General features: G+C 38.5%; 1 protein-coding gene across 3 annotated transcripts in view; it reads right to left on the bottom strand.

The window, feature by feature from the left end:
• Positions 1 to 15,432, bottom strand: part of ush1c (Usher syndrome 1C) — a 205,414-nt gene that overhangs the window by 19,247 nt on the left and 170,735 nt on the right. For all 3 annotated transcript variants that reach the window (XM_072592221.1, XM_072592223.1, XM_072592222.1), the window contains one exon: positions 13,380 to 13,479. In XM_072592221.1, the coding sequence (XP_072448322.1) occupies positions 13,380 to 13,479 (100 nt within the window). The remainder of the gene's footprint in view (positions 1 to 13,379; positions 13,480 to 15,432) is intronic.

The following is a 15,432-nucleotide window of genomic DNA, read 5'->3' as shown; positions in this document are numbered from 1 at the left end:
GAAGTTGCTGAAAAGAACCCTTATAGGTAATAAATGTCCATATTATACTTGGTTGGGTGAAGAAAAATAAAATAGCTAAACTCCCTGATTATGTTACTATCCACTGACACCTGTTGGAAAGTACGTCCATGTGAAGCTTATGACTGGACTGGAACAGTCCCTTGTGAACACCCATCCAGGTATTTGGTAGCATTCACTGTTTATCAGCCTGGAGTTTTAATCTATTATTTTCAAATGAGGAAAGATAAGAAAAATTGTAAGTATTTTATATTCATATTATTTTTCCTGCATCACTTTACCTTTTTATAAAATATACAATAAAAAACTAAAAAACAGCTCACTAAATGGAACATAATTAGAAATTTCATCAATCTTTTTTCTCATAAATGATTTAAGTAGTAATCCCCAACATATATTTTGATGTCTTCTTCTATGAGTGAGTAGTGCGTCAGTTCACAATTTCAACCTTGTATTCAACAAGTTTGCATTTAGAATCCTTCAGCAACATGGAGTTAATTTCTCCTATCATTCCTTAAATCCTGAAAATTAGGAAATTACCATTTTTGATCTATTAAATGAGAACAAATCTATAATATCGATATAAAACATTGATACATGACCAAAAGGAATCAATAAAAAGAGAAATTTGTTTTGGACACCATCAAATAGCATAGTCATTTGAGCAGAGAATGCCAACCACTGTCCTGTAATGAGGTGAGATAGAGAGGCACAATCCACCTTTTCAAGATGGGTCTACAGAGTTTGCTTGGTCTAAAGTGCTAGAGCAAAATCATTAGGTAGTCTAATGAGAAGAGATTCATAAATAAGTTGCAGCAATCTTCACTGAATGCTTTCTATGGTAAGTACGTTCTTTCTTAGGTAAAGAGAACAAAACTGTAAACAATATACCAGGTGTGATCACAGCAAGGTTCTGCAGCCAGTCTTCTTTGTTCCTATACTTAAACTCTCTTGCAATGAGGACCAATATACCATTTTCTTCCCAACTGGTTGCTGCATCTACATGCTTGTTTTCAACAATCATGTACAAGTTCACCGGTGTCCCTTTGTTCATCAGCACTTCTCAATTTAAATAATACTCTGCCATACCAAGGCAGATAATTTCATACTTATTCTCATTAAATCTCATCTACCATGCATTTGGCCCCTCACACAACTTGTCTATATTGCCTTTTTGCATCTTTGTATCCTTCTCCTCACTCTCAATTTCTTCTAGTTTTGTGCTGTGAACAAACTTGGAAACATTGCATCCAAATCGTGGTATATGTTTTGTAGAGTTGGGGCCTAAGCACCAAACCTTATGGAAACCTTCTAGTCATCTCCTTTCACACATAAAAAAGACCCATTTATTACTCTGACGTTTTCTGTCTGCTAACCAATTCTCAATCCATGCCTGTATATTATCTCAATCCCACATGATTAAATATTGTACACTACCTCTTATGTGGGAATTTATTAAAAGTGTCCTGAAATTTCAAATATACCAAGTCCACTGGTTCTCCCTGATCCAATCCATTAGTTATACCTGAAAAACAAAATCCCCAATAGGTTTGTCAAACAAGATTCCCCTTTCATAAATCCATGACGATTTTGCTAAAGGCCATTGATCTTTTCTAAGTGCTTTTTGTTATTGTACTCTTTTTTTTTAAACAGACCAGCATTTTACTTACTACTGATATTAGAGGAACTGGGTTGTAGTTAGAGATTTCCTTTCTCTCTCCTTTGTTTTAAGTAGCATGGCATATTTGGCACTTTCCAATCTGCCAGGATAACGCTGATATGTTGTCTCCCTGGTGCTAGGATCATAGATGTTTCAGAATGGCTAGAGGACATCCTGGAGGAAGAGGGTGACCAGCTAGTGATCATTGTACACATTGGTACCAAAGACATTGGTACCAAAAAAAAAGGCCCTAAAAGCAGAATATAGAGAGGTAGGGAGCAAGCTGAAAAGAAGCATCTCAAAACTAGTGGTGATTTCAGGAATACTAGCAGTGCTAAATGCTGTTAGTAGAATTAGCAGGATATATTGGATGACTACATGCCAACAGAGATGGTGTGAGGGGCAAGGGTTTCAGATTCCTGGGGCAGTGGGACCATTTCTGGGAGTGGTGGGACCAATACAAACAGGACAGGTTACAGCTAGGCAGGACCAGGACTGACGCGGTGGGGGAGTTTTTGTCAGGGTGGTTGAGGATGATTTAAACTAGTTTGGCAGGGTGATATAAACCTATGCCAGGAGTCAGGGAATGGGGAATCAAGTAAAAGAACAAATGACAGAAAAGGAAAAAAGAGAAGTGATATGCAGAGGAATCAAAGGCCAGAATCAAACAAGGCTATAGTAAAAAATTTGTTATAGAACAAGGAACATTAAAAAGACAAGCTTCAAGGCATTGTGCCTGAATGCATGAAGCATTCAAAACAAAGTGGATGAATTAATTATGCAAATGTGCATGGATATGATACAGTTGGGATTATGGAGACATGGTTGCGGAGTGACCAGGGACAGGAACTGAACATTCATGGGTATTCAGTATTTAGTAAAGATAGACAAAATGGAGTTGCATTACTGATTGAAGTGCATGTATACACAATATTGAGGAAAGATATTAGCTGAGACAATACAGAATCTATGTGGATAGAATCAAGAAATACCAAGGGGAAAAAAAAAAGGTTTGTGTATAGACCGCTAAACCTCCGTGGTGGTGCTGGGAATGGTATTACCCAGGAAATCAGAGATGCATACGGTAAAGTAATCTCTGCAGATATGGGTGACTTTAATCTGCATTTAGAAAGCGCAAATCAAACAAGTCACAATGTTATAGACTTGAAATTCTCAGAGTCTATATGAGTTGATTTTCTTGACCAATACGTTGAACCAACCAGAGAACAGGCCATCTTAAACTAGATATTATGCAATGAGAAAGGTGTAATAGGTAATGTGAGAGACTTCTTGTGGATGTGGGATCATGATATTATAGAATTCTTCATCAAGGTGAAGACTAGGGTTCTGAAATTTAATGAGGAAACTACAATGGTATGAGGTGTGAGTTGGCAATAATGGATTGAGAAATGTTGCCGAAATGAATGACAGTGAATTGGCATTCGCAAAACATACAAAGAACGAATGGGTGAACTGCAAAAATAGTTAATTGTGTCTGGTGCAATAATGCAAAGAAAGCAGTAGCCAAACCACGGCTCATGAGGAAAGTTAGAGATAATTTTAGATGCACAAATGTGGCATAAACATTGGCAGGGGAAAAAAACAACAGACCTGAGGATTGGGAACAATTGAAACCAGCAAAAGAGGTCCAAGGGATTGATTAGGAAGGGCAAAATAAGATATACCAATAAAGTTTCAGTGAACACAAGAATTTACTGTAAACTTTTCTATAGGTATGTAAAGATAAAAAGATTCCTGAAAACTGATGTAGGTCCCTTACAGTCAGAAACAGAGGAATTTATCATTGGGAACATAGACTGACAAACTAAATTAATACATCACTTCTGTCTTCACAAAGGAAATCACAATTAATGTACCAGAAATGATGTAGAACACAAGGAAAGAAAAAGGAACAGAAGAAAATCTGTATTAGTATAGAAATGGTGTTGGATAAATTAGAGTCATAAAGTCATAGAGATACTACAGCATGGAAACAGACCCTTCGGTTCAACCTGTCCATGCCGACCAGATATCCCAACACAAACTCGTCCCACCTGTCAGCACCTGGCCCATATCCCTCCAAATCCTTCCTATTCATATACCCTTCCAAGTGCCTCTTAAATGTTGCAATTGTACCAGCCTCCACCACATCCTCTGGCAGCTCATTCCATACACGTTCTACCCTCTGCGTGAAAAAGTTGCCCCTTAGGTCTCTTTTGTATCTTTCCCCTCTCACCCTAAACCTATGCCCTCTAGTTCTGGACTCCCTGACCCCAGGGAAAATACTTTGTTTATTTATCCTATCCATGCCCCTCATAATTTTGTAAACCTCTATAAAGTCACCCCTCAGCCTCCGACATTCCAGGGAAAACAGCCCAAGCCTGTTCAGCCTCTCCCTGTAGCTCAAATCCTCCAACCCTGGCAACATCCTTGTAAATCTTTTCTGAACCCTTTCAGGTTTCACAACATCTTTCCGATAGGAAGGAGACCAGAATTACACGCAATATTCCAATAGTGGCCTAACCAATGTCCTGTATAGCCGCAACATGACCTCCCAACTCATGAACTCAATAGTCTGACCAATAAAGGAAAGCATACTAAACGCCTTCTTCACTAACCTATCTACCTGCAACTCCACTTTCAAGGAGCTATGAATCTGCACTCCAAAATCTCTTTGTTCAGCAACATTCCCTAGGACCTTACCATTAAGTAAGTAAGTCCTGCTAAGATTTCCTTTCCCAAAATGCAGCACCTCGCATTTATCAGAATTAAACTCCATCTGCCACTTCTCAGCCCATTGGCCCATCTGGTCCAGATCCTGTTGTAATCTGAGGTAACCTTCTTTGCTGTCCACTACACCTCCAATTTTGGTGTCATCTGCAAACTTACTAACTGTACCTCTTATGCTCACATTCAAATCATTTATGTAAATGACAAAAAGTAGAGGACTCAACACCGATCCTTGTGGCACTCCACTGGTCACAGGTCTCCAGTCTGAAAAACAACCCTCCACCACCACTCTCTGTCTTCTACCTTTGAGCCAGTTCTGTATCCAAATGGCTAGTTCTCCCTGTATTCCATGAGATCTAACCTTGCTAATCAGTCTCCCATTGGGAACTATGTCGAATGCCTTACTGAAGTCCATATAGATCACATCTACTGCTCTGCCCTCATCAATCTTCTTTGTTACTTCTTTAAAAAATTCAATCAAGTTTGTGAGACATGATTTGATGTAGATTGAAGGATAAATCTCCAGAGCATAATACTGTACAGAGATTACTTAAGGAAGTGGCCCTAGAAATAATGGATGCATTGGTAGCAATCATTCCATAGACGCTAGAATGGTTCTTACAGATTGGAAGGTAATTTATGTAATCCCAATATTTAAAAAGACAGAGAAAACAGTGAATAATAGACCAGCGACATCAGTGGCAGGAAAGATGCTAGAGTCCATTATCAAGGATTTTATAGCAGAGCAGTTAGAAAACGGTGGTCAAATCAGACACAATCAGTGTGGTTTATCAAAGGGAAGTCATACTTGACAAATCTATTGGAAACCTTCAAGGATGCAACTAGTAGAATTAATTGGGGGGCTGCAAGACATGGTTTATTTGGACTTTAGAAGGCTTTCGGCAAAGTTTTACATTAGACAATACTGTGTGAAATTAAAATGCAAGGTAATTTATCGAGATGAATACAAAATTGATTAATGGACAGGAAACAAAGAGTGGGAATAAACAGATGTTTTTGTGAATGGCAGGCAGTGACTAGTGGGGTACTGCATGATGGCCTCCACAGCAAAAGAATTTGAGTACAGAATCAAGGATGTGTTGCTGCAATCATACAGGACCTTGTTGAGGCCTATACCTTGAATATTGTGTGCATTTTGGTCTCTTTACCTGAGAAAAGATATTCTTGTTATAGAGGGAGTGCAGCAAAGGTTTACTAAATTGATTCTTGGGATGGAAGGACTAACGTATGAGGAGCGATTGAGTCTGTTAGGATTGTATTCACCGGAGAAGTATAAATAGGGAATCTCATAAAAATGCATAAAATTCTAACAGGACTAGACAGGATGCATGTAGGATATTCCCAATCGTGGGAGAGTCCAGAACCAGGGCCATAGTTTAAGGATAAACCTGGTAGGACTCCAATGAGGAGAAATTTCTTCACCCAGGGAGTGGTAAGCCTGTGGAATTTGCAACCACAGAAAGTGATTGAAGCCAAAATATTATGCATTTTCAGGAAGGAGGTAGATGTAGCTCTTATAGCTAAAGGGATCAAAGGGTATGGGGGTAGGGTGGGATTCGGGTATTGAGCTCAATGATCAGCTATGATCATAACGAATGGCCACAGCAGGGTCAAGGGGTTAAATGGTCTACTCCTGCTTCTATTATCTATGTGATGTTTCTGTGTAGGACTGTTCCAGAATTTTGGAACTTGACGATCAAAACATCCATTACTTCCACAGCCTTCTCCTTTTAGTATCTGGTGATGTAGATTATCAGGCTTTGGAGACTTAGTAACTTTCAATCCAATTAATTTGCAAAGCACTTTTTTTTACTGATACTAAATTTCCTTCATTCCTCCTCCTCAATTAACCCTTGCTTTCCAGCATTTTGGGAATGCAGAATTTAAGTAGTTTTGTAACAGCTCTGCCATTTGCTTGTTCTCCATTAACAAATCTCCCATCTCAGAGTGTGTCTATACTAGTTTTCACAAAACATTTTCTTTTTACATACTTATAGAAGTCCTCTCAGTTTGTTCCTAAGTCCCTTGCAGGTCTACTCTTACACTCTATTTTACCCCTCTTAATCAACCACCTCATCCTCCCTTGCAGAATTCTAAACTACTCCTGATCTTCAGGCTTTTCACTTTCATTATACAGTTTATGTGTCTCCTCTTTCTGATCTAATACTATCCTTAATTTATTTTGTTAGCCAGAAAGAATTAATAACTGTTGCAATGCACGCATTCATTCTTTACAAATTTGCAAATGCCTATCCACTATTACGTTTCTCAATGAAGATACCCAATCTATTATAGTCAACTCACACTGAATACCTTTGTAGTTTCTGTGTTTAGACTTAAGACCCTAGTTTCAGACTGGATTACTTTACTTTCTATTCACAATGAAGAATTGTTTGATGTTATGGTCACTCTTACCAAAACTACATCATACAAGATTAATTAAGTCATTCTTGACATACAATACTAAATCCAGGAAAGCCTGTTCTCTAATTGTTGGTCTAAAAAGCCTTCATATACACACTTTAGGAATTCATCTGCCACTGAATTATTGCAGATGTGGCTTGCCCAGACCAAATATATATGAAAATCACCCATGATTATTGCAGCGCTCTTATTACAAACACTTTTAACTTCTTGTTTAATATAGTCACCAACAGAACAGTGCTAACTGACAAATTGGAAGCCAGTAATATCCAGGTGCACAGCGAACACTTGAAATGTGTGTTCGGTGCCCTGCAAATACAAGTGGCAATACAGTTTGAATCAATATTGGCCATCAACTGGGTGGAGTTTGAGCTGCACATTCCCCTCCTAACTATGATGTTCGAGGTCTTAAGGTCTGCTAATTAGGTGACTAAACGGGACCACTGGAGGCAGGCACAAAGCAACAGGTTTTCTTTAAAGTTTATAGAACCAAGGAAGAGCACAGTCTTCTGGGTTTTGCCTGATCTGGTTTGACTTTTTGCCCAGGGCAAATGGATCAACCTGCCATTGAGGCCAATTGAAACTCGAGACCTGACCAGCACAATGCTTTGGCGCACTTGAGTGGCATTTGTGGCTCGAAGAATTCACGATGATGATGTCCAAGGTCCATACTTGGCTATTTTGTGTCAGAAACCAGTGCTATGAGAATTTTTGCTATATTACCTCCAAATAAAAGTATCTATTTCATTATGGTTACTAAGATGAAGGCTGGGAGATTGCACAATACATGGTCAACAAAGATCCTAAACCAACAGATATTTTCCATCTCAATTTCCTCCATTGCATGGTAAAGTGGCAATAATAACTTGACCACGAATGACGAAAATCTTTAATTTCAAGACAATTATTAGACTTGTTTCAGAGAAATGCAATGTCACAGACTAAAATCAGACCCAGAGATCAGCATTCATTACTACCACGGTGACTGCAATCCGCATAAATACTTCATTGACCTTCAAGCAGCCTCTCTGCTCCTCACCATAGCCCTACGTCTTTCATGTTTGGACAGTTGCCAGGCCTCAGTGAATGACCTCAACCTTTCTTCTGCATAACATGATAATTGATACAGTTATCATGGCTTATTATACAACTTTGTCCAACATATCCCTAAATACAAATTTGAGATTGAAATAATATTATACCAACTTTACTAATGAACTGGCAATTTTATTAAAAGTTATTTCAAAGAAGCTGAGATTTAACAAATTCATTTTAACAAGTTTAAACTAGGTTGAAATAACAGTTGTAATTTTGTGGAACTGTATTCCAACAGTTTAAAAAAACTGTCTTTATGATTTCATTGATTAAAATTAGGCAATTTAAAGAAGGTTATTTGTAAAGATTTAACTCTTTCCTCACATTCTAACATAAATGTTGCAAATGGAGACTTCTCAAATGAAAGCATTCCACGCTATGAACTCAAAGCTCTTTGGAAAGTACATGGTGTGCATTGGAATTTGCTTCATTTCTCATCTCATCAGGTTGTCAGCAAGTAGTGACAACTGCACCATTAGACTTGGATGTATTGAGGTTATCATCATGAACACAAGCATGAGCATTTGGCAAATATATTATTTAAGAGAATGCCAACTACCTGAACACACAATCTGTGCACTATATCTTTTTACAAAACAATTAATTATGTATAAATATAATTACCAATATTACTATTCACTAAATATGCAATTGATATATTGTGTATTGCTCTGTCATTTTATACAAACCTGGTTATGTTACTTGTAACACTATCTCTCCCAGCTGTTCCTCCTTCATCAAAATAATTTAGAAGCTGATAATACCAATACAGACTCTGAAGATTGAAAGATTGTCTTTAACAGTCCAGCTTGTTACCTCCACCACTCTTTTGATGCAATATTTCACAATTCAGGATTTTTATTACTATCGTTCCAGAGCACATTATCACAGATGAAGAGAGATCAATATCTGTTACTTCCACCTTATCACCATTCTCTCAGTGGAAATTTGTCAGTTTAATGCCTGCTGAAATTGCAGGGTTATCAGCAGTCCAGGAACCTGGCAACTCCCGACAGAGTTATGTGAGAGCTCTTCAAGTGGGCTAAAGCATTATCATCACACTTACAGCTGTCTCAAAGTCTGTTCCCTGCTGTCACAGTAACACAGACTGTTCACCAATGGAAAAAAACATTGCAAATCCTCTGACAGCCATGTCTGGAAAGCTCTTAAAGTACTCTTTATTCACGCTCACCATACCCAAAAGATACTGTGCAGAAGTACCTTTCTCAAGGCAACCTGTCATGATGGCATGGATGGAAATATTCCAAGAAAAGTAGCGTTGCCAATACTAGACTGTCAAGGTTAGAGTGCTCCATTGAGCTCTCAACTTCCTACTGCTTTCCTCCTTTATTACTTCTTGAATATTAAATAGAATATGTTTTCCTTTCTCTCCTTATTGCTCATCTCATAAAATAAACTTTTAGTCACTTCTTCTAATTCTGTCACATCAGCTTTCCACACAATACCTCAGTGGAATTTTCTCAACACAGCCCCTGCCAAATTGGCAGACTATCACTGGGTCAGCACCTCCTGAGGGAATTGGTGGTGTTCTTTAACTGATTCATGCTGTTACAAACAGGAGGATGGGCTGGATCACAACCTGGATCTATCATTGAATGGCTTCTATTTGATGGGGCTCCAGCAGAAATCACAAGGGCAGCAATAAATCTTGCACTGAAAAGGAGGAGAGATGGAAGTCAAATGTGGAAATATTGGCTCTCAGACTCGTTTTTGAGGATAGTGGTTGATTCAGACTTCTACCTTTGGGGCCGGATAAGAAGGCAAGTTAGCTTGGATGGAAGTTACAGTCTGACTGACAGGTGGTGCAGAAAACCTGGATCCTGTAGCATAAAAGTTTCAGTGATCTTGTTGGGATTGACAAGGTGAGTGGCATACCACTTTCAGATGGCAAATATCACACTCTCATTCTCCTGCATAGCACCTCCCTGATGGACACTCCTCTCAGTTACTCCCATTCTCTCCTCCTGCTCCTCTTCACATCTCCATCTGTCTCCACCATTCATATTCATCCTCTGTACCTTTCCTCGCAATCACCCTGTTCAAATATCCTCATTCCATCTTTAATGAACATTCAGATTGTTATAAACTAGACCAAACCCCTTCAAAACATGTCAAGAAGATAGTCTAGACCCTAAACTTTTCTTATTTTAAAGGCAAGTACCAGGTTTTGACTTCCCTGATGCAATTTGATCAGTAAAACTATCAGGCTTGAAGCAAAACACACTTTATTCATACACTATAGTTAAAATACAAATAAAAGGTTGAAATAACTTAATTCTATTGGAAAACTCAACATAATGATAGATTATTTAACTATTAAACAGCAGCTGTTCCAATAAAGTAATACCCCTTAAAACACCCTTGCCGAAGTCAAATTCAGTAAAATGTATCATTTCACATGCAATTCTAGTAGCAAGAACAGAACCCAAGCTTTTAGCCGTAGCAAAGAGACAGAGAAATATCAGTCCTAACAGTTACTGAAAGCTAAAACTAAAAATCACAGTCTGTGGGAGCTTGACCCCACCCATTCAGGCTGCTTCTATTGTTCCAAATTTAAAAAGGACCAAAGACTCTCAAACTGCATATTTTAATGACTTTGAGCAGACCATTCCTCAACTCTGCCTCAACCTCTCTTCATAAATAAAAATCCAAGACAAAATACACCTCTTAAAGGCACAGTACTGTCACAAGGTTCTTACACTCATAACTTTTCATCACTATGGAAAAAAAAGACCCAACTCCCAGGGAATGTCAACGAACCAGGGTGGATTAGCACCCATTGCTACCCTAAGAACAATGGAGATCTGTCAGATGGCACAAGTACTGAGTAGTGGCGATGGAGACATTGAAGTAGTCCACAGACTTGGTGACATTGGAACTCAACTTTTAATTATATAGAATTCACATCCCGATCAGCAAGCTATTATGATCAGCACTAAGTTGAACTTATATCCCATCTCAATGCCAGAACTAACTCACGTCTTTAACATTTCATAATATTTCCAGCTGCTGATGTATCAGGTTGAGGAGAAGTAGGAGAGGGTGAGTATTTGATGCATAGAAAGGTGTACTTCACACTTGAGTTAGAGCAATTGGAGAAAGGGACAATGGTGCAAGGTCCTTTTTGGTGGGCACCATCCTTCCAAGCATTGCTCAGATGGACACAGTTGATGTGCCTGAAGGGTTATCTATCAAGTAGGAAAGCTATGGCTCAGTAGCTAAAAACATCAGTGGCTCTGTCAGAATCTCCTGAAGCTATGCACAGCCTTGATAAGAGACTGAAGGGGCCAGTTTCAAATAAAAGTATCATTATTTCTCAGGTAATAATGCCATCTAAATGGAGCAACACTTGCAGATGCACAATGCATGTCAACCTACACCAATGCCAATCTACGTCTGCCTCTTTACAGTAGATAGAGGGAAGATTTACCATTCAATTACTCACTGACATGCAGCGAAGTGCTTGAGCTTCCTGTTCGCAGAGAAATGCAGGTGAACTACAAGAGGGAGGTTGGAGAGTGGGCTCCTGGAAATGGGAATTCATCTTAAAGTACACCCATTGCTCATTGCTTGTTTCCTTTCCTCCAAGTAGGAAACAAGCCATTTCCTACCTCAGTGATTCACAAGTAAAACTGGCTGCATTTGTTAGGGCCCTAATAGATTCCAAACAAAGAAAGGTGGAACCCATCTTTAGCTCTGCTGAAGCCATGGTGCCACCACTCCGCCGAATAGAGGGGAAGAGAAAAACTTTTGACTTCTTTGCTACACAATGAGCTTCACTTGAATATAACAGTGTGAATATTATATAATTTTTGAAAAGTAAATATGTGTTTCTATGGGTTTCCTTCTTCATTGGTGCTTGCATTTTTACATGTCCTTATATAAAAAAGGTATGCAGAACTATTCCCAGACATTCAAAAATACTTGCAGCCAAATAAAATTTATTCTAAAAACTGTTTTACTATAGTAATGCATGAATGAATAGGTCATCAGTTTATTGTGATATTAACTGAGGGACAAGCATTGATGAGGAAACGGGTGATAACACTCTTTCCCTCCTTCATTTCACCCCAATGGATCCTTAACATCCGGCCAAACAGGCTGATGGAATCTTAATTTAGTTTCTCATTCAAAAGATGATAGAGCCGTAGAGATGGACTGCAGGAAACAGACCCTTTCGTCCAACTCATCCCTGCCTCCTAGATATCCTAAATAAATCCAGTCCCATTTGCCAGCTCATTTCCCTCTAAGCTCTTCTTATTCGTCTACCCATCCAGATGCCTTTTAAATGCCGCATTTGTACCAACCCCCACCACTTCCTGTGGCTGCTCATTCCTTATACACACCACCTGCTGCGTGAAAACGTTGCCCCTTAAGTGCTTTTAAATCTTTCCCCTCTCACCTTAAACCTATGCCCTCTCATTTTGGACTACCCCACCCTGGGGAAAAGACCTTGTTGATTTACCCTATCCATGCCCCTCATGATTTTATAAATCTCTATAAGGTCACCCCTCAGCCTCCGATACTCCAAGGAAAACAGTCCCAGTCTATTCAACCACTCCCTATTGCTTAAACTCTCCAACCCTGGCAACATCCTTTTAAATATTTTCTGAACCCTTTCAAGTTTGACACCATCTTTCCTCATAGCATTCCTAACTTTGGAACACTCCCTGAATACTGCACTGGATAGTCAGCTTTGCATTTTAGACTCAAGCTCTGAAGTGGAATTTGCATAGCTTAAACATGACTCAGATATTGAAATTAGATTCATGTGTCAAACCAAAGTATTGAACTTCAGAGACAGAGGAATGACAGAGTCACTTTGGTAGCTTCCAAATTGAAATATATCTAGCTGGCAAACTATGTGCAAATTCCATAAAATTATCATTGATCTTTCTGTAACCTAAGAATATTTACTCAATTCAAAAAATATAGCAAGGATTCTGTGTTGGTATTAGAATGAAACTCAAACTGAATTTGAAACTAAAACTTATCTAAATTTGGACGAGGACACGTTTCCAACTAAGTTGGTAAAACTTGACACTTTTCACTGACTCAGTTAGGTCTCTTTCCACCTTTCACCTCCTTCAAAGATTGAAACTCACCTGAGCAAGGAATTGTACAGGAGCAGTCAAGAGCTTTTCAACTTTGAAAATAAAATGCTCAAGTTTAAGAAATAAATGGAAAAGCTGCACATTTAATTGGTTTCAGTGCAACACCCAAGGACATTTGAGAGAAACGTGATTACACATCACAAAGGATTTATTTTTAAGTTTATTATTGCTTAGATATTTCCTTCAAACATACAAACTCAACTTAGTAAGTATAAGAATAGGAAAATGGTCTCAAAAGTAGAAGTAAAAGGTTTTCAAATCAAGTGAACACCAGGAGACAAGAGAAATAACTGTACCATGCTTATCTGCAGCACCTCCATCGTAGATTGCAGATACGACAATTTTTCCAAGAGGGGAATTGATGCCCCCCTCTACTGCAAGATCTAATGGTCCTTCCTGTACAACAGAATAGACAATGATCACACTTTGTAGCTCAATTATAGAATTCCAATGACTTTCGTTATCAATGCAGTTTTTACACTATATTTACAGGCCAGATCTTTCATCACTAGAAGTCCTGTCCCCAGCAATAGCAATTCACTGTGAATGATATGATACAAGTGTTGCTGGTAGTGGTTTGATAGGCTGCATGGAATGATTTTCAGACATCATAAAAAGACTGGTAAAAAGTAAATGGAAATCACATTTGAAACTATTGAACAACTGCATTTACGCGTGTACTGTACGTGATATAACATTTTCAAATTTTATGTTGCTAATTGCAAATGCTCAAAAAGCTGCCAGAATGCATTTGACCAGACAATAAACGACCCTGCTATAAACTAAATGACTAGGGATTCTACAAATGTCAACAATAGCCTAAGAGACTATAGCATTTCAATTTTGCATTACTAAATACTATATCAAGCAACTATAACAGGAGTATTTTTATATTTAGAAGAAACTTATCTGAAAGAAGCAATTATTAAGTTAAGGTTAGTTGAAACTAATGAAGCCCTGTTTTAAAATATTTTTCCTTACTCCCTTTTGTTTCTAAATACCAATATCAATGAGCGTTCCTCTGGAAATACACTTACTGAGGCTGAGTAAATAGATGAAAAACTGCAGCAGGCAGCCTGGTACTCCAACCAAACAGCTTGAGGTTAAAATCTAGCTGTACAATTTTATGAACTTTAAGACATTCACAAAGATTTTATTGTAAGTGTTGTAATATGGCTGGTGGTATACTCTCAGAATAAAGACAAGCCATATCAGGTCATTCATCTTAGGTCACCGTGTTTATGGGTCCTTGGTACGTGACCTGAGGGGAATAGAAATCTATTGCCATCACAGGCACAACAGAACCATTTCACTAACATTGGAATGCAAGAAGTAGAAATAGACAACATGGCCTCTCAAGCAGGCTCCTTCATTCAATACAGTCACATTGATCTTCTGTCTCAACTCAATTTTCCCAACCTCTCCCCATCTAGACTCTCTAAGAGATCAAAGATCTCTCTATCTCAGACTTGAATATATTCAATCACGAAATATGCACAAACCTCGAGGGTAGAGAATTCTTCTGAGTGAATAAATTTCTCATCTAATTCTTAAATGATCAATGTCAAATCTTGAGACATGACTCCATGCTCTAAATTCTCAAACCAGGGGAAACAACATCTCAGCATCTAGTCTGTCAACACCCATCAGGATATTATATGTTTCAATTATATCACCTCTCATTTTTCTGATGTCCAAAATGTGTTGACCTAATTTACTCACCTCTCTCATCATAGGATAACTATCTCATCCCAGAAACCAATCCAATGAAGCTTCATTGAATTACCTCCATACTTGACATACTGTTTGCAATTTGCTTGCAAATACATTACACCAAGCATGATCTCATAAGACTAGAGATAGGAGCTGAATTGGGTCATTTAGTCAACTGAGTCTGCTCCACTATTTGATCATCGCTGATATGTTTCTCAACCTCATTCTCTTGCCTTCTCCCCAAAACCCTGATTCCTTTACCAATCAAGAACCAATTTATCTTTGTCTTAAAGACATTCAAATCCTTGGCCTCCACAGACTCTGCAGCAATGAGTTTGTCAGCTTCACCACCCTTCAGCTGAAGATATTTCTCCTCATCTCCATTCTAATGGGTTGTCTTTTAATTCTGTGTCTGTGCCCTTGGGTCTTAGTCTCTCCTTCAAGTGGAAACATCTTCTCCATGTTCACTATCCAGGCCTCTCAGTAATCTGTAAATTTCAAAGAGATCCCTCCATATCCTTCTAAACTCCATCAAGTATAGACTCAGAATCCTCAATCATTCTTCATATAACAAGTCCTTTATTCCCAGGACATTACTGTGAAGCTCCTTTGGACCCCCTCCAAAGCCAGGACATT

Source organism: Chiloscyllium punctatum, chromosome 22 (assembly GCF_047496795.1).
Source record: "Chiloscyllium punctatum isolate Juve2018m chromosome 22, sChiPun1.3, whole genome shotgun sequence".
In the NCBI taxonomy this organism is placed as follows: Eukaryota; Metazoa; Chordata; class Chondrichthyes; order Orectolobiformes; family Hemiscylliidae; genus Chiloscyllium; species Chiloscyllium punctatum.
Note: the sequence above shows the minus strand (reverse complement) of the source record. Positions and strands in the feature narration are given on the sequence as shown.